This window comes from Maniola hyperantus, chromosome 2 (genome assembly GCF_902806685.2).
Source record: "Maniola hyperantus chromosome 2, iAphHyp1.2, whole genome shotgun sequence".
NCBI classification, from domain to species: Eukaryota; Metazoa; Arthropoda; class Insecta; order Lepidoptera; family Nymphalidae; genus Maniola; species Maniola hyperantus.
Genome location: NC_048537.1, coordinates 8,719,097 through 8,743,848, shown reverse-complemented (window position 1 = coordinate 8,743,848; position 24,752 = coordinate 8,719,097). Strand labels below are relative to the sequence as shown.

The window sequence follows — 24,752 nt, the reverse complement described above, 5'->3', positions numbered from 1 at the left end:
TTGGCTTGGCTACGCACCACGCCCAATATGCAACTAATGGCATATAAAAATCAAAAATTGGTCAAGTGCTAGCCAAACTCGCACACGAAGTGTTCCGTCGTACCATCGTATAAGAAATAACACTTTTTATATTTCATAGCGCCCATTTTAAAATCTTTAGCAATAAATTGTTGTTGTATATAATATAGCGGCAATAGAAATACACATTCTGTGAAAATTTCAACTCTCTACCTATTACGGTTCACGAGAAACAGCCTGCTGTCAGATAGACGGACGGACGGACAAGTCTTAGTAATCCTTCGGGTTGTCCTTCGGGTACGGAACCCTAAAAAAATCATAATTTATTTAGGTAGGTACCATTTTATGTAGGATCAACTACAGACTAAGCCTACTTACATGCTACGTCAGAAAGTCTGTAACTCAGTTTGGAAAACGGCTTCTATTGAGAAGAGCCGGCCAGAAACTCAGCAGTTGCTCTTTTCAAATCATAGAAAGCACAATACGTATTATTATTGTTTTCATTGAAAGTTCAGCCGATTGCTTCGACGGAATTTTGTCGTTAAGGAACTTACATTAGGTAGGTATAGAGTACTTACTCACTTGTAATAATATTAATTTAAGTGACCATAAAGTCCTTTACAAATCATTTTAACATGTTACATATTTTAATGACGGTTTAGGTCATAATCGTATAATATAATATAGGTAGTATACCTAACCTACCTATCTTATATAATGAGCCTTTTTGACATTTATCTCTTTAATTTATAGCTATTTAAAAGGTCGATCATTTATTATTATGGTTTTGTTCGTTGTATTAGATCATTAAGATCTAGCTTTCTATAAATTTTATACCTACCTACCTCTAGGTCCTCTCTCTCTACCTCTACCTAATGAGTATTATTATTTAAACCTTCCTATTAATGAAGTCAATTATGTATTCAGAATTAAATTTTAAATCTCACTTGTATGAATTCTTTAATAAAGAAATCGAAAATTTATATATTATAAATAAATTCTTTGGCGGTGAGTGAAACTCCATAGCTTATAATAATAAAATTACCTGTTGTACGCGACTTTACGTCCTTGTTTGATTACCTACTATTTATTTTAGACTTTGGGTCTCTAATCTACTTACTTAGGTACTACCTAACTACTTGTGGGAGACTCCGGCGCGGCTGGTAAATTTCGTAGGTACTTACTGGTAATGCCGCATCATGCATATCGCCGATCAAAACCATCGGATTATTAAGAAGTTATTAAGTCTACGCTATGCTCCAACTCTTATAGACCTTTGGAAATGCACATTTTCATCTGATTGTATCTTTTTGTACTCAAAATCATTAAAATTAAAACAGCAATTGATAGATACGCTACTATTGCTTTATTTTTACAATCAGGCGTACCAGTGGGATAATCTGTATAGTATAGGTAGGTACCTAGTACCTACCTACTTATTATAATAAAACTGTCTGGACAATTTCTGTACATTAAATATATTTTGAAAATCTTAATCGGCGGAAACATTATTTTCGATATAGACTCAAAACAATTTTTTTTAATTTTTCTCTGGCTGTATGTCTGTCTGTGCCCTCATCACAAAGTTTGGTACAGTGGCAGCTGATAGTCTGGGTTAACCGTTAACATATAGGGTAGTTTTTATGCCGAAAAAATGGATTCTTCGAAATAAGGGATCAATTTTTTATTGATTTTACTCCATAACTCCGTCAAATTTGAACCGATTTTCACAATTCTTTTTTCTATACAAAGGTTATGCTATCATGTTGGTGCCATGTAGGTAAGTGTGATACAGATTTGATGAACAGTTTCGGAAATAAAGGACGGAACTCCTCAACGGGTTACAAATCGATCGTGATCAATATAATAGCTTTGTAAAAAGTAGACTATTAACCATAATACATAGCATATAGCATACAATCTATTTTCATTTCTTTCCTATTACTTACTTAGTAACAGGTTTGATTCCGGAAAAAAATTACAAATCAAAAAAAATCAAAATCAGTTCATAATTTGACGAAGTAATCGCGTAACAAACATATAAAAAAAATCTTATGAACCTCCTCCTTTTTTTTGAGGTCGGTTAAAAAACAGAGTAAGTAAATGTTCAAAATTGAACCAGTAAGTATAAGGCTCGTCTAATACCTACTTGACTTAGTATTTGTATTGTAAATGAACAAACTTTTTACACATTTAAATAAATAATGGTACGTAACTGATGCCCCAACATTCAATACAGTGAGGTAGTGTTATAGTGTGCTTAGAATCCTAATGACTTTACAATATTAAGATACATAATGGCAGCGACTCCGAAGGTTCCTAGAAAATGTAACACAAGAAATTGTAGGTAGGTACTCGTATAAGTAAATTCTTTCAAATCGCGGAGACACGCTACTGTCGTCGCGCTTATTGGCGCGTTACATCTACAGTCCGCGACAGGTTGTGACTTGTGATAGCAATCGAGGTATGAGGCGGGGGACGCTCCGTACTCCCGCGCGTCACTCGCGCTTGCCTGCAACGGGTTAGTGCGGGGGCTGTGCGGGTGTGCGGGGCGTTACCTCTCTTACCTAAGATAAAAAATAATAGGTACGATAACATAATCTATACCTACTCTGGACGATTTCTATCTCTGGAAGCTTTGTCTGTTTGTTCACACTTTACGCTGAAACTACTTTGATAACGAATTTGAGCGTAATTTGGCATACCTACTTCTCTGGGTTATATAGGATAGCTTTATCCCGAAAAACATTAGGTTTTCTTCGAGATACAGGATTTTTTTATTGATTTTACATTTCACTCCATACCTCGGTCAAAGAATTGATTTTCACAATTATTCTTGTTTCTCTACAAAGGTTGGTCCCATGTAAGTTTGGTAAAGATTTATGAATAGTTTTGGAGATAGAGGATAAAGCTCCTCAACGGGTAACATCATTACTTATTTAGTATTGTTGGAAACAAGTTAAAGGCATGAAATTGAATCTCGTTAACATACAAAGTACGAAATCCCTCTCCTGTCGAAATAATTTATTAATGACAACGTGGCCCTGTTTTTATGCTCATCTACTTATGGTATTGCATCGGAAACTTTCTTAAAACAGTTATTGCATAATGAGACATCGAATAAACGTTAAGATAAATGTTTCATTGTATTGATCATAAATAATAAAACGTACAGCTATGCGACTTTACGCATTTTGGCAGTTCGGCCTATAACATGGAGAGAGCTATGCGTGGAGTTTCTCTACGCGATCAAATCAAAAATGAGGAGACCGTGGCGTGTGGAAGTCCTTAAAAGTGACCTATGTCCAGCAGTGGACGTCTATCGGTTGATAATGATGATGAAATATCGAGATGCAGTGTTGTATTAAGTAGTTTTTGTTTTCTTTTATCTCTTAATCTTCTCATTAAGAAACGCTTAAAATGGATTTACCTACCTAATTGATTTAAAGGTACAATTAAGTATATAATTTACTTAATAAGTTGGTCCCAAAGTAAAATGTAATGTGTTTAAGTAAGTAGCTGTGTGTCTTGATTTACGACTGAGTTTTCGTAAGAGATACTTTTAAAACATTCTTAATAGGTATTACCGTCATTATTTCAGGGTAATATCTTCATTAAGTAAATAATTTAAACATTATATTTTTAAATTATATTTATGGGTCAACTCATACATTTCTCTCAAGTCTCATATATATCGTTGCTTATTTATAATCGCATAAGAACCTACATATCTGAACTTAAAGTTCATTCACTTCATTCATTACGCGAAAATCTAAAGCTTTATTATTGTTTATTGACTTTATATCTTATAACTAGCTTATTCTGCATGGATTTAGACTTCTAAAGATCCAGTTAGAATGTCTGAAAATCCTCTCTTACTGAGGGTCTACGTTTTACAGAGAATCATCATACAAAATCTAGGTTTCTAGTACTAGCGGTTAATTGCTATCCTAATGCCTCCTGAAACACAGTTTACACTACCTCAGGAGGCAGGGCCTTACACTAAAGCTTATTAAACTACATGTTTGTAAAGATATTAAAGATTTTATTTATTAAAAAAAAAAAAAAAATTGATGTGTCACTTGTCACACACAAACCATCTAAACTTCGAAAAATCAATAATAAGCTACTGCTAAGTACGTTAGTTTAGTACATTTTTCCAATTCAAGATACCTACGTTTACATTTGATTTTAAACGACAGAAATCTTGAGAAAAAGTATGACTTGACGGTGATATGCCAGTAAAACGAGATGCCTATTGACCCATTGACCACTTACCTAATTGGATGATCAATGTTGAACTTTAAGCTAGATTTAAAGATAACTGTGATAAACGAGCTGTGAATACATTTAAATTGAAATTATTATAAAATTATTTGGAAATAGAATATTTATACAAGAGTCGTTTATACCTACGCATAGGCTTAAGAAATAGGCAAATGGGTCTGTCTTTTGTTTTAAGTGTTTCTGTTTAAAAAATTGGTTTTATAAACTTTGTACAAAGTTAGTAAGTATTTAAATCAGCCCAACTACTTATCGATCTCCATCTATTATTATCTTATCATTATTATCTCCACCTTACCTACTTCTCTAAAAACGCACCGAATTGAGAACCTACTACATTTGAAAGTCTGTAAAAAGAAAACACGATAAAAAGACGCAAAAAAATTGCATCTATTTTGAAAACTCAATGTAGGTACATTACAGTGACAATGCTTAACAATGCTTCCCTGTAAAACGAATTCATGAATTTTTAGTTAAAAAATTAAATTGTCCGTCAGAAAACTTTTGATTTTTGAAACTTTTGAATGATACTTACTTCCTTACAATTTTTTTTATATATTTATTCGTAAGTACTAAAACGTATACTTAGCTTCACGATTTCAATTTTGCGATATACTTTTAAAACTTCTAAGTAGGTAGGTATTGTACCGATTCTTGTTAACTTGATAACTTCGCACACGAATTTGGTTTCAACTCCGGGTTCCAACTCCTCATTTCAGATGTTGCAGGGGTAATGTTCTCATAAACGATAAAGCCAGAGGATCTTTTGAAATTTCGGATTGATGTTATGGGTTAAAATATAAGTATAACTCTATCTATAATCTATTACCCATAAATATGTTAATTTTTAACCGACTTCCAAAAAGGAGCTTAATCTCAATTCGACACGTATTCTAAATATATAAAAGGAAAAGGTGACTGACTGACTGACTGACTGACTGACTGACTGACTGACTGATCTATCAACGCAGAGCTCAAACTACTGGACGGATCAGGCTGAAATTTGGCATGCAGATAGCTATTATGACGAAGGCATCCGCTAAGAAAGGATTTTCGAAAATTCAACCCCGAGGGGGTGAAATAGGGGTTTGAAATTTGTGTAGTCCACGCGGACGAAGTCGCGAGCATAAGCTAGTCTTTTATAAGTAGATTAGTGATTGTTATTATCTTGCTTTGCAAATAGATGACTCCCTCGTATGTAACCCAGTTAAAATTGTAATCTGGAAATTCTTTCGATAAGTAAGTAACACTGAAATCTAATCTAATTTACCTACCTGTCTATACAAATGACCATTTAGCTTTAAAACAATTATTCATTCATAACAGCTATCTCTATTTTTACCTACGTCGTGAGTGTTATGAAGCAATATTTCGCAAAATGCTTCTGCGCTACGAACGACAATACCGTGACAATTATCGAAGACAAATACTCGTTATCTTATGAATAATGCCGATTAGGTATGTTGGGCAAACACACGCACGGACGAGTTCCAATGCATTTTTCACGAATAGATATAGATATCTTATACAGGCTGTACCTTTTTAAAATCTATTTTTTCCCTAACCGTGTCTTCTCGTTGCAGCCGACAAAAAGCTTTTGACTTCTATGTCTATACATCTGTTAATTTGTATTAACCTGTTTATCATAAGATGATTGATAGGAATAATTTAGTACAGCCCAGAGGCTTATTTATAAGAAGTTAAGTAATATCATTTTACTTTATTATTTTCATAATTGCATGAATAATGGTATTTAAATGTCATGAAGGCTGACTCTGTACCCTCATAAGTTTTACATTTAAAAATGAACATAAAATTACAATTAAAGATCTAGATGTAGGTATAAAATTGCATAAAAAAGGCGTTACGTAACTTACGTAATCGAATCTTTATTATGTACCTGACATCTGCGATCGATCACGAAAAGTTTGTTTTCGCCACGGCCTGTGAATGCAGAAGCCGGCGACGTACGAGTCACCTAGATGTCACGCCTATTGTCCACGCAGTGCCATCCGCTGGCCGCTGGGTGAGCCGCTACCACGCATTACCTCACACTTTCAATATTGGGTTACGAGAATTTTTCCTCAAGGTCCTCATTTAGGAGTAAACACAGCCGGTATAAAGGCAAAGACAGGCAACAATGACACACAGTTGAGGTTCAGTAACTCGTGCGAAAATGAATGCACCGATCATCTTTTTATTTTGTAGCATCGTAGGTAGGTGTTGTGACAGTGTTTATGTGTGATTGTGATTTTAATTAGAAATTGACTTATATCTAATTCTATTCATTAAACTTTTTTACTTTCAAATTAAAAAGGATCTCAGGAGAATTATTCTAGTACACTTTGTAAAAATAATTAATTATTAATAAATATTTTATTCAGTTTACTTGGCTACATATAATATGGTACTTTCTTTTATTGCATTTGTAGTTGTTGCTGAATCTACATAATATTTTTTATTCTAGGTTGCGTTGTAAGTTACAATGTACAACGGGAACTACTCTACAACATAGATGCAAACGACCCCTATGCTGTTGAAGTAGACCGGAACTTTGGCTATGAACCGTCGCAACAGTTGTTCTGGGGAAATGGCGGTAGCAACCAAGTCGGCGGCAACGGCGGACTGTGGTCAAAAATTACCAACAAATTCCCCTTTTTAGAAAACATGTTCGGACGGATGCAGTTACCAACACAGTATGGAGTACCCAACGTTCAACAGCAGTACGGAGTCCCAAATAGTCCCCAGCAGTATCAACAACAGCAATATTACTCACCGCAGCAGTTTCAACAACAGCAATACTCACCGCAGCAGTTTCAACAACAGCAATATTATTCACCGCAACAGTTGCAACCGCAGCAGTATTTGACACCTCAACAAGTGCAACCGCAGTTCTATCGTGCACAATACCAGCAGCAGCTCGTGCCATCTGCTCGTGATGTTGGGTTTACAGACGACGCTGTGATTGTAACACCCCCCCAAGTACCTATTTTCCCGCAACCGGTACCACAACCTGTTCCAGTACCAGCACCCGCACCTGCACCTGCACCTGCACCCGCGCCTGTACCCGTACCTGAGCCATCGCCTGGGTACAACTACAACAAACCTCAGTACCGATTGGAACTACCACATTAATAAAAATAATTTAGTAAGTAGTAAATAATAATATGAGCTAATAGTAAGTAGACCATTCTCATTAATTATCTAATTTTTTTACTGTTTCAATATTTTTTTTGATTAATTATTTACATTGTTTTTTTCAATAAATTTTATTGTTTAATCGAAACCAATCGAAATACTACGGGTACTGATAAAATATAAATAACATATTTAAGTTGGCTCTCTCAACAGTATTAACTATTATTTTACTGTATTTTTAATAATAAATATGAACTAAGTCAATTTACTGTATTTTAATTTTTTTAATTTAATTTAAACAACTTTATTGTTAACGAAATTACAAAGGGCTTATAGCACACTTAAGGGGAAAAAATCCGAAAACCGTAAATTTGTGGTTACATCACAAACAAATATTAAAATGGGTTCATGAACAAATACTTAATTACTTTGTATTTTCAAAGTAAGATTACTTAATATAAGTACCGAGTATAGTAAGTCAAAGGGTATCATAAGAATATACATACCTGTATATTCTAAAACATATTTTTATGCATAATAGTTTTTGATTTATCGTACAAAATGTCGAAAAAATACGACTGTAATACGGAACTAACTCGCTGGTTGGGTGGGTCGCCGGCACTTGGCCGGTTTTTATTTTTAAAGACTCAATAATTAAAATACATGGATAAATAAAATCCAAAATTTTAAAAGCTCTGACAAAGTTTTAATATTTTATAGCGATGGCATTTAGGTTTAAATAATTTAATGCACCTAAAAAAATAAGTAATACAGCAATATTAGCAGGTCATTATTTTTCAGTGTTGTAGCTTATAGGTATGAATGAGGGTATTCAGTTTGCGACGGAAGTATATTGATCATAGTGTCCTTTGCCGGATGAGTCGATGTCGACTGATGAGCCTGCACTGACTGACCGACCGCCTTCGACTGATCCAAATTGACGACGTGCTAATCCAGGGCTGAAATTGAAATATTTTGCTAATTAGGTACTAGGTATATTGTATCTCTAATTTCAATTAATCAATCAGCTTGTTTGCGTCCACTGCTGGTCATAGGCCTTCCCGAAAGCGCACCACCACACGGTCCTCCGCCTTCCTTATCCACCCACTTCCCGCTACCTAAATGGTACCGCACGGGTTAAATACTTTAATGTACTATTTAACCGTGAAGCCGTGATAGCCTAATGGTTGAGTCCGCCGTCTTATCGGAAGTCGGGGGTTCGATCCCTGACACGCACTTCTAACTTTTCGGAGTTTTTGTGTGTTTAAGTAATTAAAATATCACTTGCTTTAACAGTGAAGGAAAACATCGTGTGGAAACCTGCATGCCTGTCAGTTCTCCATAATGGTCTCAAGGTGTGTGAAGTCTGCCCATCAGCACTTGGCCAGCGAGGTAGAATATCGCTAAAACCCCTCTCTTCTGAGAAAACACCCATACTCTGTAGTGAGCCTTTCATGGGTTGATTATGATGATAATTATGACAATATTTTAGCCCCTTGGGATTAGAGTTTCCAAAAATTGAAAAACACCTACTTATTTTAGCGTTTAAACTACCGTGAGTGATTTCCATTATAAATACTATCTGTCCCGGCTTACTCACGTGTGTAGTCGACGTTAGCCCGACTAGTTTCGAACCCATACGGGGGGGGATGATATTTTCGCCATAGTGAACAAGGAAGAGTTGTCTCAAGTATTCCAGAACCTGAATGGGTTACATAGGAAGGTGCACTTCACGATAGAGGAAGAAAAAGAAGGTAGGTTGCCATTTTTGGATGTCATGGTTATACGGACACCAGGAGGCGGGTTCCGCACGACAGTTTACCGGAAACCCACACACACTAATAAATACCTACACGCTAGCTCTCATCACCACCCATCGCATCTAGCGTCAGTGCCGAGGAGCCTCATAAACAGAGCCCTAAACCTATGTGACCCACCCTACGTGAAGGATGAACTAAACCAAGTCAGACAAGCCCTGGAATATAACGGTTACAATTGGCGTCAAAGTTATCGATTGGCACAAAACACTTCAAGGCGAAAACCGGTGAGCGCAGAACGATCACCAGCCTACTTAACCTATGTCAAGGGTGTAAAAGGTTGAAGTGGCAACACCAGACGTCACCTTCGCCGATGTCAAAGTCAACTATCAAGTGTCAATTGAAAATCGTGACTCATTAAATTAGCATAATTTTTTACTTATTGTTCTGGAAATAAATCGAAATAAACGAATTTAAGTCTATATACAAGTTTCTAAATTTAACAAATTCATACCAAAGAAATCTGAAGAACCGAATAAAGCGCAAGCGATTACATAGCTGTTCCTATTCGAACCGGATGGCCAGCGTGGATCACCAACCACTCCCATCTACTTACCCCTTTTCCTAAGGTATTTCTACGCGTTAAACGTGAGTACAACTCCACTTTCTTATTTGTTTATTGTTTCATAGCCTTTCCCCGTCAAAACGCATAGAATTTCGTCTTTCACTCTAACCTTTTTAGGCTATCGAAATGAGTCTTACAAATGAGACAAAACCTAGGTCTAGATCGCCGTATAAAATAACATTAACTGATGACGAGGGCACTAATCAGTTAATACGTGATTTAATTAAAAAACGCGCTATAGTTAAAAGTAGATTAACTAGATTTTCATCATATGTCAATGGGTTGTCTGACGAAATTTTGCCCATTGAAACTCAAGTTGATCTAAAGTTGCGTTTGCAAGGAGCATCGAGCCTTTATGCTGAGTTCAACGAGCTTCAGACTAAAATAGAAGAGTCAGTTTTAGACTTAGACTTAGAAGAACAATTAAATCAACGTGATGCGTTTGAAAATAGTTATTACAGTACATTGGCTCGTGCTGAAGGTATGATAAAGAAGGAGGTCACAAGTGCATGCTCTAGGAGCTGTCATAGTCACAATGACACAGTAAAGTTACCTACTATCTCAGTACCTACCTTTGATGGTTCATGTGACCGCTGGTTAGAGTTTAGAGACACCTTTCAATCGTTGGTTCATGAATCCACTCAGATAAGTAGTATTCAAAAGTTTCATTACCTGAAATCATCCCTAAAGGGCAGCGCAGCACTAGTTATAGATTCAGTGGAGTTCTCAGCTGATAATTACTCGGTAGCGTGGGAGTTACTCTTAAATAGATTTAATAACAATAGGTTACTAATTCATAGTCATATTAAGGCATTGTTTACACTTCAGGCCATGACAAGGGAGTCACCAGATTTATTAAGAAATTTAATAGACAGTTATTTAAAAAATCTACGTGCATTAAAAATATTAGGCGAACCCGTTGAAAGCTGGGATTCAATTTTAATATATATTATTGTTTCCAAACTTGATAAAACAACAGAGCGAGCATGGGAACAACACAGAAATACAATTTCAAATAAATCTGAGGATTCCAAGTCCCGCTTGAAAGTTGAAGTATTATTAACATTTCTAAAGGATAGGGCAGACATGCTAGACACTTTGCAGGCAAATAGTACCAAACCAAATGATAGTAAGAAACACCATGCAAACACAAATTCTAAGGTACACTGCAATGTTTCTAGCGCTAAGAGCAAACCACATGTTACACAGCGTTCATGTTTACTTTGTAAATCTAATCATGCACTATACGCCTGCAGTCAATTCCTAGGTTTAGATTTAAACTCAAGATTAAAATTTGTACGGGACCATAAATTATGTGAAAATTGTTTGCGGCCCGGAGGGCATACAGCAGCTGACTGTAGATTTGGACCGTGCAGAAAGTGTGATAATATTAAGCATAATTCTTTAATTTGTGATAAAAGTACTGACCCTAAAGGCCAAGTACCATCTCAAGCGATGCGAAGCGATGAAAAAAGACCATCTATAGTCACTTTAGCGTCCCTCAACACCGTTGCTGCATCTCAACCATTTGAGAGTCAAACAAGCATGCACACAGAGACATTATGTGCCCAATATCCCTGCGTGCAACGAGTCCTGTTATCGACTGCATTAGTTGAAGTACGTGATAAATTTAATAATTATCATTTAGCCCGCACTCTTTTAGATTCTGGTAGTGAACGTTGCCTTATAAAAAAATCTTTATGCGATATTCTAAACATACCAGTGATACAGTCCGCTCAAGAAATACGTGGTGTTGGAAATTCAGTTACACAGGCTACGCTAATCTGCGATATTGAAATCAAATCACGCACCAGCTCCTATACTACACGCTTACAATGTATAGTGCTACCGAACATTACATCTACCTTTTCTGCTATACCTAAACAAGATGCGCAATTTAAAATTCCCAGTAACTTACAGTTAGCAGATCCCGACTTCTATGAAGGTCAGAGCATAGACTTACTTATAGGTGCGGACAAGTTCTGGGACTTACTGAGCCAGGGTAAAATGCGTTTACCTGCTGGTCCATTCTTGCAAAATACGCGACTAGGCTGGATTATTTCAGGTCCCTTACATATTAATACGCACAATAAGGGCCACATCCAGTGCAATTTCTCTCAAGCGGTTAACGATCAACTACGTCTGTTCTGGGAGACTGAGGAACTACTTAAGCCATGTGACACGCGCACAGAGGAGGAAAAGGCGTGCGAAGATCATTTCGTCAAAACTACTACGCGCAATAATGACGGAAGGTTTTGCGTAAGCATTCCCCTCAAATTATCACCACATGAATTAGGTGAGACGCATCCTCAAGCCGTTAACAGATTTATGTCGTTAGAAAAGCGGCTACAACGCGTACCAGAGTACAAAAAAATGTACAGTGATTTCATACACGAATACGAAAATTTAGGACACATGACTCGAATTAACAGTCATGGAACGCCACACTGTTTCATGCCGCACCATGGGGTATTCCGAGAGCATAGTACCACAACGAAACTACGTGTTGTTTTTGACGCGAGTTTTCCTTCTTCCACGTCAGTTTCTTTTAACAGTCTCCAACGTGTAGGCCCTCCCATACAAGGCGACTTATTAGCCATCTTACTGCGTTTGCGGCAGCACAGGTATGTAGCCTGTGCAGACGTAGAAAAAATGTATCGTCAAATACTAGTATCTGAAGATCAGCGAGACCTGCAACTGATCGTATGGCGTGATGATCCAAAGGAATCTTTAGGCATTTACAGACTCAACACTGTCGTATACGGAACCGCTTCCGCACCCTTTCTCGCCGTAAGATGCCTGAAGGAATTAGGGTTTACCAGTTCAGATCCTGACGTCAAAAGAGTTATCACAGAAGACTTCTTTGTCGACGATATGATTACAGGCCTAGACGACAAAGATGAACTAACGGAATTATGCAGAAGGGTATATGAAACTTTGCAATCGGGATGCTTTCCTCTACGGAAATGGATATTTAATTATGAATGCGATCAGTCTGTTTTCAACGGCATAAAGCAATTGAATTTAGATGGAAAAGGCGAGTGCAAAACATTGGGGATAGGGTGGAATAATTCTACCGATGAATTTAATTATAACACAACATTTAAACATGATACGCAGATATCTAAGCGTACAATATTGTCACATGTTTCGCAAATATTCGATCCGCTGGGTTTATTAAGCCCTGCAATCATAACAGCAAAAATTCTATTGCAAAAGTTGTGGTTAACGAAAACTGATTGGGACGACGCGCTACCGAATGACGTCATCGAGGCGTGGAACCGGTTTGCGAATAGTTTATCGGCGCTTAACGATATTGTCGTTCCGAGACATGCTATTGGGCTGGACCCTGCGTCTATCGAGTTGCACATCTTTACGGATGCATCGCAGGTAGCCTATGGTGCGTGCGCATACATTCGCACTACTACGGAAAATAACACAATTTGCAATAGATTGCTATGCGCAAAAGCAAAGGTCGCGCCCGTGAAGCCTCTTACGATACCCAGGCTAGAGTTGAGTGGAGCGGTTCTAGGTGCGCGGCTATATAAGAAAATTATTGAAGCTCTTCACTGCCAATTCAACAAAGTAACATTTTGGACAGATTCAACTATAGTATTGGGATGGTTACGAATGGCCCCTAATTTATTGAAAACTTTCGTTCAAAACAGGGTTGTCGAAATTCACGAACTAACTGGCGAACTTCCATGGCGGCATGTGAGTGGTAAGGAAAATCCAGCCGACATGGCATCACGCGGAGTTCTGCTAAACGATCTTGCCACTTCCACACTGTGGTGGGAGGGACCGTCTTTCCTACGCGATCTTACTTTCGACAGCTCTGACATTGTACTAGACCAAGATCAAGCTACTAAACACGAAGAGCTGCCTGAAGTAAAATCTACTTCAGTATTAGTTTGCACTGAAGAACGTGAGTTATTTCCCTTTTCTCGGTTTTCTCAGTTCAATCGAATGAGACGCGCCTTTGCGTACGTGCTTCGCTTTCTTCACAACACGCACAACTATAAAATCAATCGGCGGACTGGTGCTCTTAGTTCGGATGAATTGAGAAGAGCTGAGCTGGGCTTGGCAAAGTTATCGCAATCGGAATCATACAGCGAGGAATATGAATTAATAACTAAAACGAATAAGCGAAATTTAAAACCGTCGCTATTAAAACTGAATTTATTTGTTGATAAAGATTTAGATCTAATACGTGTAGGCGGTCGCATTATGAATTCAAATGAATTCGATTACAATAAAATTCATCCTATACTGCTTAACTCAAAACATCGATTTACAATTTTGTTGTTACGTCATGAACACAAGCGTTTGCTCCACGCAGCCCCTCAAGCGCTATTATATGAGGTGCGACAACAGTGGTGGCCTGTAGGTGGGAGAAATCTTGCACGTCAGGTCGTTCATGAATGTATTTTATGTAAGCGATTGAAAGGTAACACTTTACACCCTCTTATGGGTAACCTGCCAAAAGAGCGGGTGACTCCAACTTACCCTTTTCTTTATTGTGGAGTAGACTATGCAGGGCCAGTGCTCACGTTGAACCGAAAGGGTAGAGGTGCTAAAACTGTAAAATCATACATTTGTTTATTTGTGTGCTTCACGACTCGCGCAGTTCACTTGGAGCTTGTCAGTGACCTGACTTCTGAATCATACATTCTGGCGCTTAAGCGTTTCATTTCAAGGCGCGCAAAGCCGTTAGAAATTACTTCTGATAATGGGAAAAATTTCGTTGGCACGATGAACGAATTTGGAAGGTTTTTAACGAGATGTTCCGATGACATCTCCGAATACGCGGTAAGTCAAAGCATTACATTCAAATTTATCCCGGCGTACAGTCCTCATTTCGGTGGCCTGTGGGAGGCTGGAGTGAAATCTTCCAAATATCACTTAACTCGCGTCATAGGCAACGCACACCTAACCTTCGAAGAACTTACCACAGTTCTCACGCAAGTTGAATCAATTCTCAATTCCCGTCCTCTATCACCTATGTCGTCCGACCCTCAAGATTTCCTACCCCTTAGTCCTGCCCACTTCTTGGTTGGTCGATCTCTGACAGCGCCAGTATACGAAGACATGCGAAACCAAAACGGCTCCTACCTCAGTCGCTATCAACGGGTGGAGCAGATGCGACACCATTTCTGGGAGAGGTGGTCTAAGGAATACATCTCCGAACTGCAGACGAGATGTAAATGGATGAGCGGCGTCGACACACTGCAACCAGGCATGATGGTCGTGATCAAAGACGACAATCTTCCTCCACTAAAATGGCTTCTTGGACGCATCATCAACGCCATCCCAGGCAAGGATGGCATTTCACGTGTAGCAGACATTCGCACGTCATCGGGCGTGGTGAGACGCTCATTTGCGAAGATATGTCCATTGTTTTGCGAAGAAGAGATAAAGAAGACTACCTTGGAACCTGGCAATTCCAAGGCCGGGGGCATGTAAAAGGTTGAAGTGGCAACACCAGACGTCACCTTCGCCGATGTCAAAGTCAACTATCAAGTGTCAATTGAAAATCGTGACTCATTAAATTAGCATAATTTTTTACTTATTGTTCTGGAAATAAATCGAAATAAACGAATTTAAGTCTATATACAAGTTTCTAAATTTAACAAATTCATACCAAAGAAATCTGAAGAACCGAATAAAGCGCAAGCGATTACAAAGGGTATAACGGACAAGATAAGCCATCACCTGCGTCGTAAGTTTGACATAAAGACCAGATTCCGGCCCCCTGGACAAATACGGAGTATGTTGCGCTCACCAAAAGACAGGGATCCTCTTAACGTACCCGGTGTGTATATGATTCCCTGTGAATGTGGCCATAACTATATAGGCGAGACCAGTCGGAACATCCAGACGAGAGTGATGGAACACATACGCAGCGTCAAAAATGTAGACACCAATGGGTCAGCAATAGCAGAACATATCCAGAATTCGGGTACGACGCACTACATACGATTCGACAAGGTTTCCGTGTTGTCCCGGGAAAAGTTTCTAGTACCGCGGAAGATACGGGAAGCGATCGAAATTAGTCGCCACCCGAATTTCAATCGTGACAATGGATGGATGCTACCCTCAGCGTGGAAACCGCTTTTTGACGCTAAGACAAGGGCATCAGTCGTGGGACGGGACACCATTAGCTCCGCGTGCCTGGATTTCGGTGACGGTTCCAGTGATGAAGAACAGCAGGAACTGTCGGGAGACGATCGGCAGCTGTCTCCCCCCCCACCCCAGCCACCCTCACAACGGGCTCTACGGGCAGCGGCACGTGCGTCCCGCAGTCAAAACCGCGGCGCGGGCGCGGACGGACTCCCTTGAAAAAGGACCCCGTATGGGTTCGAAACTAGTCGGGCTAACGTCGACTACACACGTGAGTAAGCCGGGACAGATAGTATTTATAACACCTACTTAGTTCTTCATTTTTAACCCGCAGTCTAAATACCAAATTTCATTGAAAGATAACGGACTTTCATACAAACTTTCATCTCCTATTTAACTCCCTCTTAGGGATGTATTTTCCGAAAATCCTTTCGTAGTAAGTGCTTGCGTTATAAGGGAAACCTACTGTCATAATTTCAAGTAATTCGGCCCTTGCGGCTATGATATACTGTACGCTATGGATGGTACATCAGTCAGTCAGTCAAAACAATTGTTTTTAAATGTATAGAATATTTTGTTGTATCATTTCCTTCATTAGCAAAATTAATTAACAGATGGACATGACGAAGCAGCCATCGTAAGTACCCATTGAAGTGTACTAAAGTACCTAATTGTCAATATAATCGAAATGCAATATACATACAGAAAGTTAGGTAAAATACTCAGAAGTTCAAGTAGGTTTTATGTTGGTCGTTGTACGAGATGAAAATGGATACTTACTTAAAATTTTTGTTTTAAAAGAACAAAGTCAGAATTCTTAGACATGCTACTTAAGCTCATTTAACACTTCGGGATATAAAATTTAATTTATATCCCGTAGTTTGAAATAAGCTTTACTCTATTTTTTATATATTTTTAAAATAATAAAATATCGAGTTATAATCTTGTCATAGAAAAGACTTCAACGAGCGTTGAGCTCTTATATAATATAAGATTTTAAGATTGATTTAATATAATTAATATAATGCTACAAAATAAATTTTCTTACATAAAAAGTTAAACTATTTTATATTTAAAATATGACACAGTTTAACATATTATTTTAAATAGGTTTGTAAGTATTTCAAAATACAAACTTGGGTCACAACTCGCAGTCAATAAACGGTGAAAATTATGTGCTACGCGAAATAACAAATTTGTATTTTAGTTTTATCAGTTATAATTTATTTATACCCAAATTATTTGGTTACTTAATTTTATATCTTAAGTAGATACTAACTTACTATTACTACATATTAGTAAGCTAGTATCGTGGCTCTACAGTAGATGATGATGAAGATGATCTTGGCTCTACAGTAGAGAGAGGTAAGATATAACATTGAGATAGGGGAAAGTGAAAGAACCAATAATACTTAACAAATAAAACACTTTATTAGTATAGGATGTTAATTACAATAAATAGCTGATCTTCCGGCAGTTGCACGGCGGGCGGTGCGCGGGAGGCGGCGCGGGCTTGCAACTGGTGGAAAATGCGCGTCTGGATGGATGAGCCGACACCGTGGAATTAGTTTGTTCTTTAGCTTTCAGTTAGTGCCTATGAACACACAAAATATATAAGTATTGTGAGTTGTTGATCAATGAATAAAATAATAGTGTGATTGCTATAAGACCTGAATTCCTACGCTGACGTCGGTTGCGCATCTATAGGGCTTCAGACAAACAAGTAATTTTTTGAGTTATGCGTCGTTTAGTTAATTCAGTTTCCTACAAAAGTTCTGTTTGTGCCACACGGTGATGCTAAGTAAGTTGTGTTGTTTCTAATGAACGATGATTAAGCGACTCACAACTCAATAATAACGCTCGTTTAGCTAAAGCCTCACACTGCGACGCTGCGAGCTTCGCAATACGAAACAAATACTTACTACAACTGACTACGACTTTACGAATAGACTGTAGAAACACTAATTTAGCAACAAGATAAAATGGACCCTAAAGGTTTTGTTTTAAAACTGAACTTCAACCTTATATCTATCGACAACGCCAAGACCAAGTGGAAAACTTGGTTTATTTTACTCTATTTGCCAATATTATGTTACGGCAGACGCTCAAATCCTATCAACGTTCGTTGGTGAGATGAAAAACCTCATATTAACCACACAGCATAAGATGAATTAAGGCTAAGTAATAACAAATATCGGAAAACTCTCCGCCCAAATAGGTAAAAGAAAGTGCAATGAGGGCAGCCAAGGCAGTAAATCTATGTTCAAAATGTAAGTAGGCTTACTATGCATACATCAATGTGTTTATTAGTCGATTTTAAAATAAGGGTATGTCTTTATTTATTTGTCAGAATTTAACATCATAATGTAAGGCAAATTGTACAAATATCTAAATAATGCCTGAAAGTTCATGCGCGTGGTTTTAGATCTTAATAAATTGCGTGAGAGCTTTTTTATTTTCTGGATTTAGCTTAAGTATGCCTATTTATCTATGCTAAGATGCAAACTATCTCTGTCCCCATCTTAATTGGTAGAAAAGGTAAGAGACACACACTTTCGCATTTATAATATTACTAAGTGTGGATTATTGAAATGATCGGTGACAGTAGCGCCGTAAGATGCCTCCAATTCGGGAAGCCGGGACAACTTAACTTTTCTTTTTCTTTTTCGGAGTTATGTGCGTTTTAAGCAATTAAATAATATCACTTGCTTTAACGGTGAAGGAAAATATCGTGAGGAAACCTCCATGCTTCAAAGTTTTACATAAAGTCTGCTACCAATCCGCACTGGTCCAGCGTGGCAGACTATGGCCGAAACTCTTCTCATTCTCAGGGGTGATTATACCCGTGCTTAGTAGCGAACCGACGGTGGGTTAATCATGATGATCATGATGATGATGATGATTGAAATAAAATTATCTTACCTGAGAGTATTAGGATTAGAGGAGCCGTAGTTCCAGGCAGGAATGTCCCAGCCGCCTGCGCCAGCTCGAGCGTAAGCGTTGGCGTTAGCATTCGCATCACCTCCCCCTGGAAAATGAAAAAAAAGTGATTCATAATGTAAAATATGTACTAGAAATAAAAATAAACTTGTGGTGTCCACTTCTAGGCCGAGTATCTGTTTAAGTAACTTAAGCTGCTCTCAAAGACATATTGGAGATTGGAAATGTCTCTCAACAAGTTCAAAGTTTTAATAAAACGTAAACTTGTTGTAAAATCCTATTACAATGTAAATGATTACATATTTAAATCATTAAAAAGCTTGGGAATGAGTTACTTAACAGCTTTGATAGTATCAATAATCTTTTACTGAAGTGATTTTGTCGTGAAATCTTCTACGTCAATACTTATTATCACCATATTGTAATTTCAACAATGGAAAATTAAAAAGTGTACAATAATAACTACTTATTAGCTGCTTACTTTGAATATACTTTTCGTTGGAGTTTAAGTTTGATACGAATTTGACGTCGATAAAGGAAATTAGCGTAAAAAATTGTCACGCACATGTCAACTTAAATCTCAAGTGCTCTAGATGTGGCACCATTTTATACCACAATCAGCTTTATATTATAACTGTTAACCGCTATTATAGTGTTAATCTAAAAAGTTCCCACCTATTCGGCTATAGGTGCTCCCGTTTCCGATAGAACTAATCATTTTTTTTGCGTTACCAATAAACCTAATAACTACTGACCAGTGCGTCGTAGAGTATGGACCGTTAGATGAACGGAGACAGTCGCCGGCGGCGATTGAACTTGCTCTACACGTTCAATTCTACTGTTACTATGGAATGTTCATTACACGTTTTACAGGCGTCAACCAGCACGCATACAAATTGACGTTGCGTTCCTATGAATTGCAACTATGTATTTGTAACCTGCAGCCTGCATTCTATAATGTAATTTTTATCAAATATTAGGTATTTTTAAGAAAGTCACAATTTTCCATTTAAATTACCTACTTAATTTTCGATCAAATTAAGAAATATAAATGCACAGATTTGCGTAGGTAAGTAGGTACTCAATGCAACAGAATGAAAGATGAATTCGAAAATAATTAAGGTCAATGTAAAAAAATCTGTCAAGCAAGTGATATTTAATTGCAAAATGTACATACAAATGTAAATACGTAGGAACTTTAAACCTATTATAAAAAAACTAACAAAGATGTAGCAAACACTGGCAGTTTAGATATTCAAGGAAACGTTTTATAAACTGCATGGATATAAACTGTTAACATTTAATGCTCAATTATTATTATTAACGAATTAATTAACTAACATGAAATGTTTTAATTACTATGTTTTTTTTTAAAGAATATTAGCCATGTTAAATGACTAATATTCCCCTTTCCTCTCCAACTAAGCGTCAAGCTTGTGCTAGGAGTAGTTACGACAATAGTGCAACGGGCGGGATTTGAACCGTCAACCTTTCGGTTTTCAGTCCACTCCTTTACCCGTTGAGATATTGAGGCTCAAATTGCAATTACATTGCACACCTCACGAATATAGATTTTATTACACTTAAACAGGATGGGGAGGTGCATAGTATTCACTACAATAAACGCAAGGTCTTTGGCCTTTACCTTAGCGAGACAATATTTACTTACAGGCCCGTAAAAGTACCTACCTACTTGTAAGCTATCGTAAGTAGCCAGTAGGTCAAAATAACACTAATATTAAGTTCTTTCTCACACTTATAATAATATGCCATATACTTACCTAGTTAATACCTTAATTGTTCTCAGAAAAAACGAATACCTAGGCAAGTGGTGCTATATGATTTTGATTAGGTACTTATCTGCAGACTGGTAGGTACCTGGATACCAGTGGCGTGCACAGGGTTTGAAGCCAGGGTATGCATTAGTTAGGTAGGATACTCTTCCGCGATATGTGTTTCCTACCAATTACAACCCGGGTATCTTTAAAACAAGAGTGAATAGGCATCTTCTAGGTAAACGCGTCCCATCTTAGGCCACATCATCACTTCCCATCAGGTGTGATTGTGGTCAAGCGTATACCTATAATGAATAATAATAAAAAACCTGTTTACTGGCAGGTCATAATGAAAAATATGCATTGAGCTATTACAACTGGGGTAAGCAGTGCATTTATGCTTCTATGACCTGCACGCCACTGCTGGATACCTACCTACTTAACTTTTTAGACAGTTTTTTATGCTATGATGGCTTAAGCTGTCTACATAAAATATGTATTATTGGTAAGTACACATAAACGCGTAAAATAAACTCCTCACACGCCGTTTTAACTTTTTGTGTCAAATTTCATGTTAAATGTTCGATTTTTAGCCCTTATTTTAAAGGTGAAACAGTTGACCCATAGAGTTAAAATGCCGCGTGATGAGTAATTTTTTACAGACTAAGTATAGAATTCGTTAGAATTATGTTAAGGCTTTCTCTTTGAGTAGTTTTAAAATATCTAAGTAAGTTAAACGTTTTGTATTTAAATAAGTACCTTCTACTAGTTACAGAGACGAACAGGAAATAATCATTTAACATGGAAAATAAGCGCAAGCGAAGCGAACGCAAAAAAAAAATATGTTTCCGTACCTCAAAAGGAAAAATTATCCTTATAGGATCACTTCGTTGTCTCTCCATTTATCTGTCCGTCTGTTTTCGTGTATGTCACGAAAACCTATAGGGTACCTACCTACTTCCCGTTATCATGCAAAATCATTGTGCATAATGTCGAAAAAATACCCGAAAAGAAATCTCGGTGCGCGAGGCTGACACGCACTTTTTATTTTACAGAAACGCTGCCGACTGATAATGCAAAATGGGATTCCTGATCGTGGATTCTAGGTAGGTAATGTGGGTGTGTTATTCATAACTTTTTCACTCTAAGTAATTTATTCCGGGATCTCCACATTCACATTGGCTTTTATTAACTAAAAATTCGAATTGGCTTTTATTTTACTACTTCTCAAGGTTTAGTAAACTCCTGGCCCATAACGGACCATCCCTCTCGGCAATACAAAGCAACTACTTTGTGTACAGAGCCTTATAATATAGAGCAATCATACATACGAGTATATGCACTGAAGCCTACTCATTCACATGTAACAAACATCTGACTTACGTTTTTCAGATCGGACACAGCATAAGATCTTGTGTTATTCATCCAAGCTGTGTACAAACTCATTCAAAGTGACATGGTAACATATTTCAAAGTTACTTACAACTTTGTGCTTCAGCGTTAGCGTTGGCATTCGCAGAAGATCCTGCGGAGGGCCACGGGTAGGGGTTCACGGAGCGGCGCAGCCTGCGGAGAGGAACGGGGGCCGACGCGTGGCCCTCCGCGTCAATCATGTAGTACGAGCGGGGCACGTAGTACTGGCCCTCTGAAATGTAGGCCATAACATAAGCTTAGGGTCAGGTTAGGTACTTACTATGAATAAAATAGAGCGCCTCTATAGTTTATGTGGAATAATTGGCGATGTTCAACACTTACAACAATGTGTCCGATTTCAGTCTAGTAGTGATAAAATTGTAAGTCTTATGGATTTAAACAGATTTGATACGGGCATTTTTCTGAATAGCTCAGCGGGTGGCGAAGCTGAAGTGGCTATGGGCAGGGCACATAGCATAGTTTGAAAAACCTATAGACGATGGGTCCCAAGGTGCTGGAATGGCGACCTTGCACCGGAAAGCGCAGCGTTGGAAGACCCTCCCCACTAGGTGGACGGATATGACAACCTAGGCGAGTCGAAGGGAGCCGCTGGATTCAGGCAGCGCAAGACCGTGGCGTGTGGAAGTGCCTACAAGAGACCTATGTCTAGCCGTGGACGTCATTCTGAATATATATCTACTTACTTGCCCGTTCTGCATCTTAGAATGCCAAAAGTCTGTTTGAATGGATCTGATGGACAGTGGACTAGCTGCGCTCGGGTGGAATTTCTGAAAATCCTTTGTATATCCTACCTATAAATCCTCCCTTTAAAGGTCTTCCGGTTTAGGTTGTGCGTTGGCTGTCAGTAATGATAAGTACTGCTTTACATAATGTGGATATACTTAATATAAAAAGATAAGTAATTGCTCATTCGAAGTTGTAGGGACATAAGTAACTCCCTGAAATGTTGAGATCATCAACGTTTATCAACGGATAATTCGTGAGTTATATGACCTTACGATTCCATGACTTCACTGATGAATCGATTTCCAATTAAACGATTGTTAGCCGATGGAAGTTCGTTTTACTTAACTTTTTGTTAAGACTTTTAAGTTTTTAAACATGCCTAGATCGTAATAATAAGTTTTCATCATATAATCTAATACGAAAATGAGTCTGTCTGTTAGCTTTTCAGGGCCCATCTGTTCAACCAGTGCTGACGAAAGTTACAGAGATAGCTTGCACCCCGAGGAAGGCTACATAGGCTACTGTTTATCCCAGAAAATCAAAGAGTTCCCACGGGATTATATAAACTAAATCCACGCGTCAACGTTCACTAGGTCGCGGGCATCATGTAGATCCTAGCTTGTTGTAATATTATGAATCCTAATATAATATTATAAATGTGAAAGTGTGGATGTTTGGATGTTTGTTACTCAATCACGCAAAAACAGATGAACGGATTTTGATCAAATTTGGGATGGAAATAGAGTATACCCTAGATTAGCACATAGGCTACTTTTTATCCCGGAAAATCAAAGAGTTGCCGCGGGATTTTGAAAAATGTAAATCCACGCAGACGAAGTCGCGGGCATCAGCTAGTTTATTATAAAGAGGTAAATCTACATTATTATTGAGTGACATAGGCTATATTTAATTTTAAAAATTAGAGATCCCTACTAAAATTGTGATAAGTTAGCTGTGCGAAGCCGGGGTGGGCTTAGAGTAGTTTATAAATAAAAGTTGGACAATGCTTTCCATGATAGATGATTACCAATGTTTATAAGCCCAACTAGCAATTTATCACTGGTAAAAGGTAGGTACCTAACTATTACGAATTGAGGTGCAAGAAGATATTGACATAGGTAAGATAATACCAGTTACCTACCTACTTAACCAACACTAGTATGTACCTACCTAGTACCTACCTATTTAACCAATTAGTAAGGTTCTATTTTAAATAAATTAAAACTATTTAGGTAGGTTCCTGTGGCTTGTATATAGCCATTTAAACGCTTTTTTTTCACTACATCACCAAAGCGTGACAACGTACCGTAGGTAAACTTAAGTAAATATAGTTAGGTACCTATATTTTACAAAAAAAACTTAATGCAAAAGGACACAGGAAACTATTTCCATTAGCCATAGCTGAAACCAATGGGATATTAAGCTATACACAATGTTTATAAAAAAGGAAACACAACTGTCGAGTCAGCTTGAGTGATGACAAAAAATGGGGAGCACTAACCTGCTAAAGCCATGGCCACAATGGCCGCAAATACGATCAAAGTCACACTCTGCATGCTGACGTCGTGTCTCTGCAGATGCTGCTTCAAAACTGGCTTCTACGAGCAAGTCCAAAGTGTTTATATACTTTATATGTATATTCGTGGAGGCTTTAAAGGCATCGTATGTGCAGCCGTGCGCATTTTCGTAGCCATTCGTAATAACGGTCCGAGTTAGCAAAAAGTTATCATCTAAGATTAGGGAAATAAAAAATCGAGAGCGTTGTTTTAAGTATAAGTTTTAATTATTAAGTATTATAATATGAAATACGATTATATATGTATTGATCTCTATGATGATAAGTATACCTATCTAAGTACATATGTACTTACTAAAACATTAGGTATAGACGTACCTCAAGCACAAAATAATATAATAGTACTAACGTACTCAAGC

At 37.7% G+C, this 24,752-nt stretch overlaps 2 protein-coding genes across 3 annotated transcripts; one reads left to right on the top strand and one right to left on the bottom strand.

The window, feature by feature from the left end:
* The first annotated feature begins 6,173 nt into the window (after window positions 1-6,173).
* LOC117992874 (uncharacterized) lies at window positions 6,174-7,728 on the top strand. The gene is made up of 2 exons (XM_034980590.2): window positions 6,174-6,518; window positions 6,770-7,728. Exons 1-2 carry the CDS (start codon window positions 6,479-6,481, stop codon window positions 7,435-7,437), a joined length of 708 nt encoding a protein of 235 aa, XP_034836481.1. The 5' UTR covers window positions 6,174-6,478; the 3' UTR covers window positions 7,438-7,728.
* A 396-nt stretch (window positions 7,729-8,124) lies between these two features.
* LOC117992884 (uncharacterized) lies at window positions 8,125-24,468 on the bottom strand. 2 transcript variants are annotated; one of them, XM_034980599.2, is made up of 4 exons: window positions 24,319-24,468; window positions 22,141-22,302; window positions 18,865-18,970; window positions 8,125-8,399 (listed from the first exon to the last, which is right to left on the bottom strand). In XM_034980599.2, the coding sequence occupies exons 1-4, from the start codon at window positions 24,371-24,373 to the stop codon at window positions 8,273-8,275; spliced, it is 450 nt and encodes a 149-aa protein (XP_034836490.1). In that variant the 5' UTR covers window positions 24,374-24,468; the 3' UTR covers window positions 8,125-8,272. The 2 variants fall into 2 exon arrangements, with proteins under 2 accessions (XP_034836490.1, XP_069360187.1); XM_069504086.1 differs by having other exon boundaries at window positions 22,144-22,302.
* Window positions 24,469-24,752: the final 284 nt, after the last annotated feature.

Coding starts and splice junctions, on each gene's coding strand:
- LOC117992874 (XM_034980590.2), top strand. CDS start 6,479: ATGAATGCACCGATCATCTTTTTATTTTGTAGCATCGTAG. Junction 6,519..6,769: donor TTTATTTTGTAGCATCGTAG/GTAGGTGTTGTG, acceptor TTTTTATTCTAG/GTTGCGTTGTAAGTTACAAT.
- LOC117992884 (XM_034980599.2), bottom strand. CDS start 24,373: ATGCAGAGTGTGACTTTGATCGTATTTGCGGCCATTGTGGCCATGGCT. Junction 22,303..24,318: donor TGTGGCCATGGCTTTAGCAG/GTTAGTGCTCCC, acceptor CCTACATTTCAG/AGGGCCAGTACTACGTGCCC. Junction 18,971..22,140: donor TAACGCTGAAGCACAAAGTT/GTAAGTAACTTT, acceptor TTCATTTTCCAG/GGGGAGGTGATGCGAATGCT.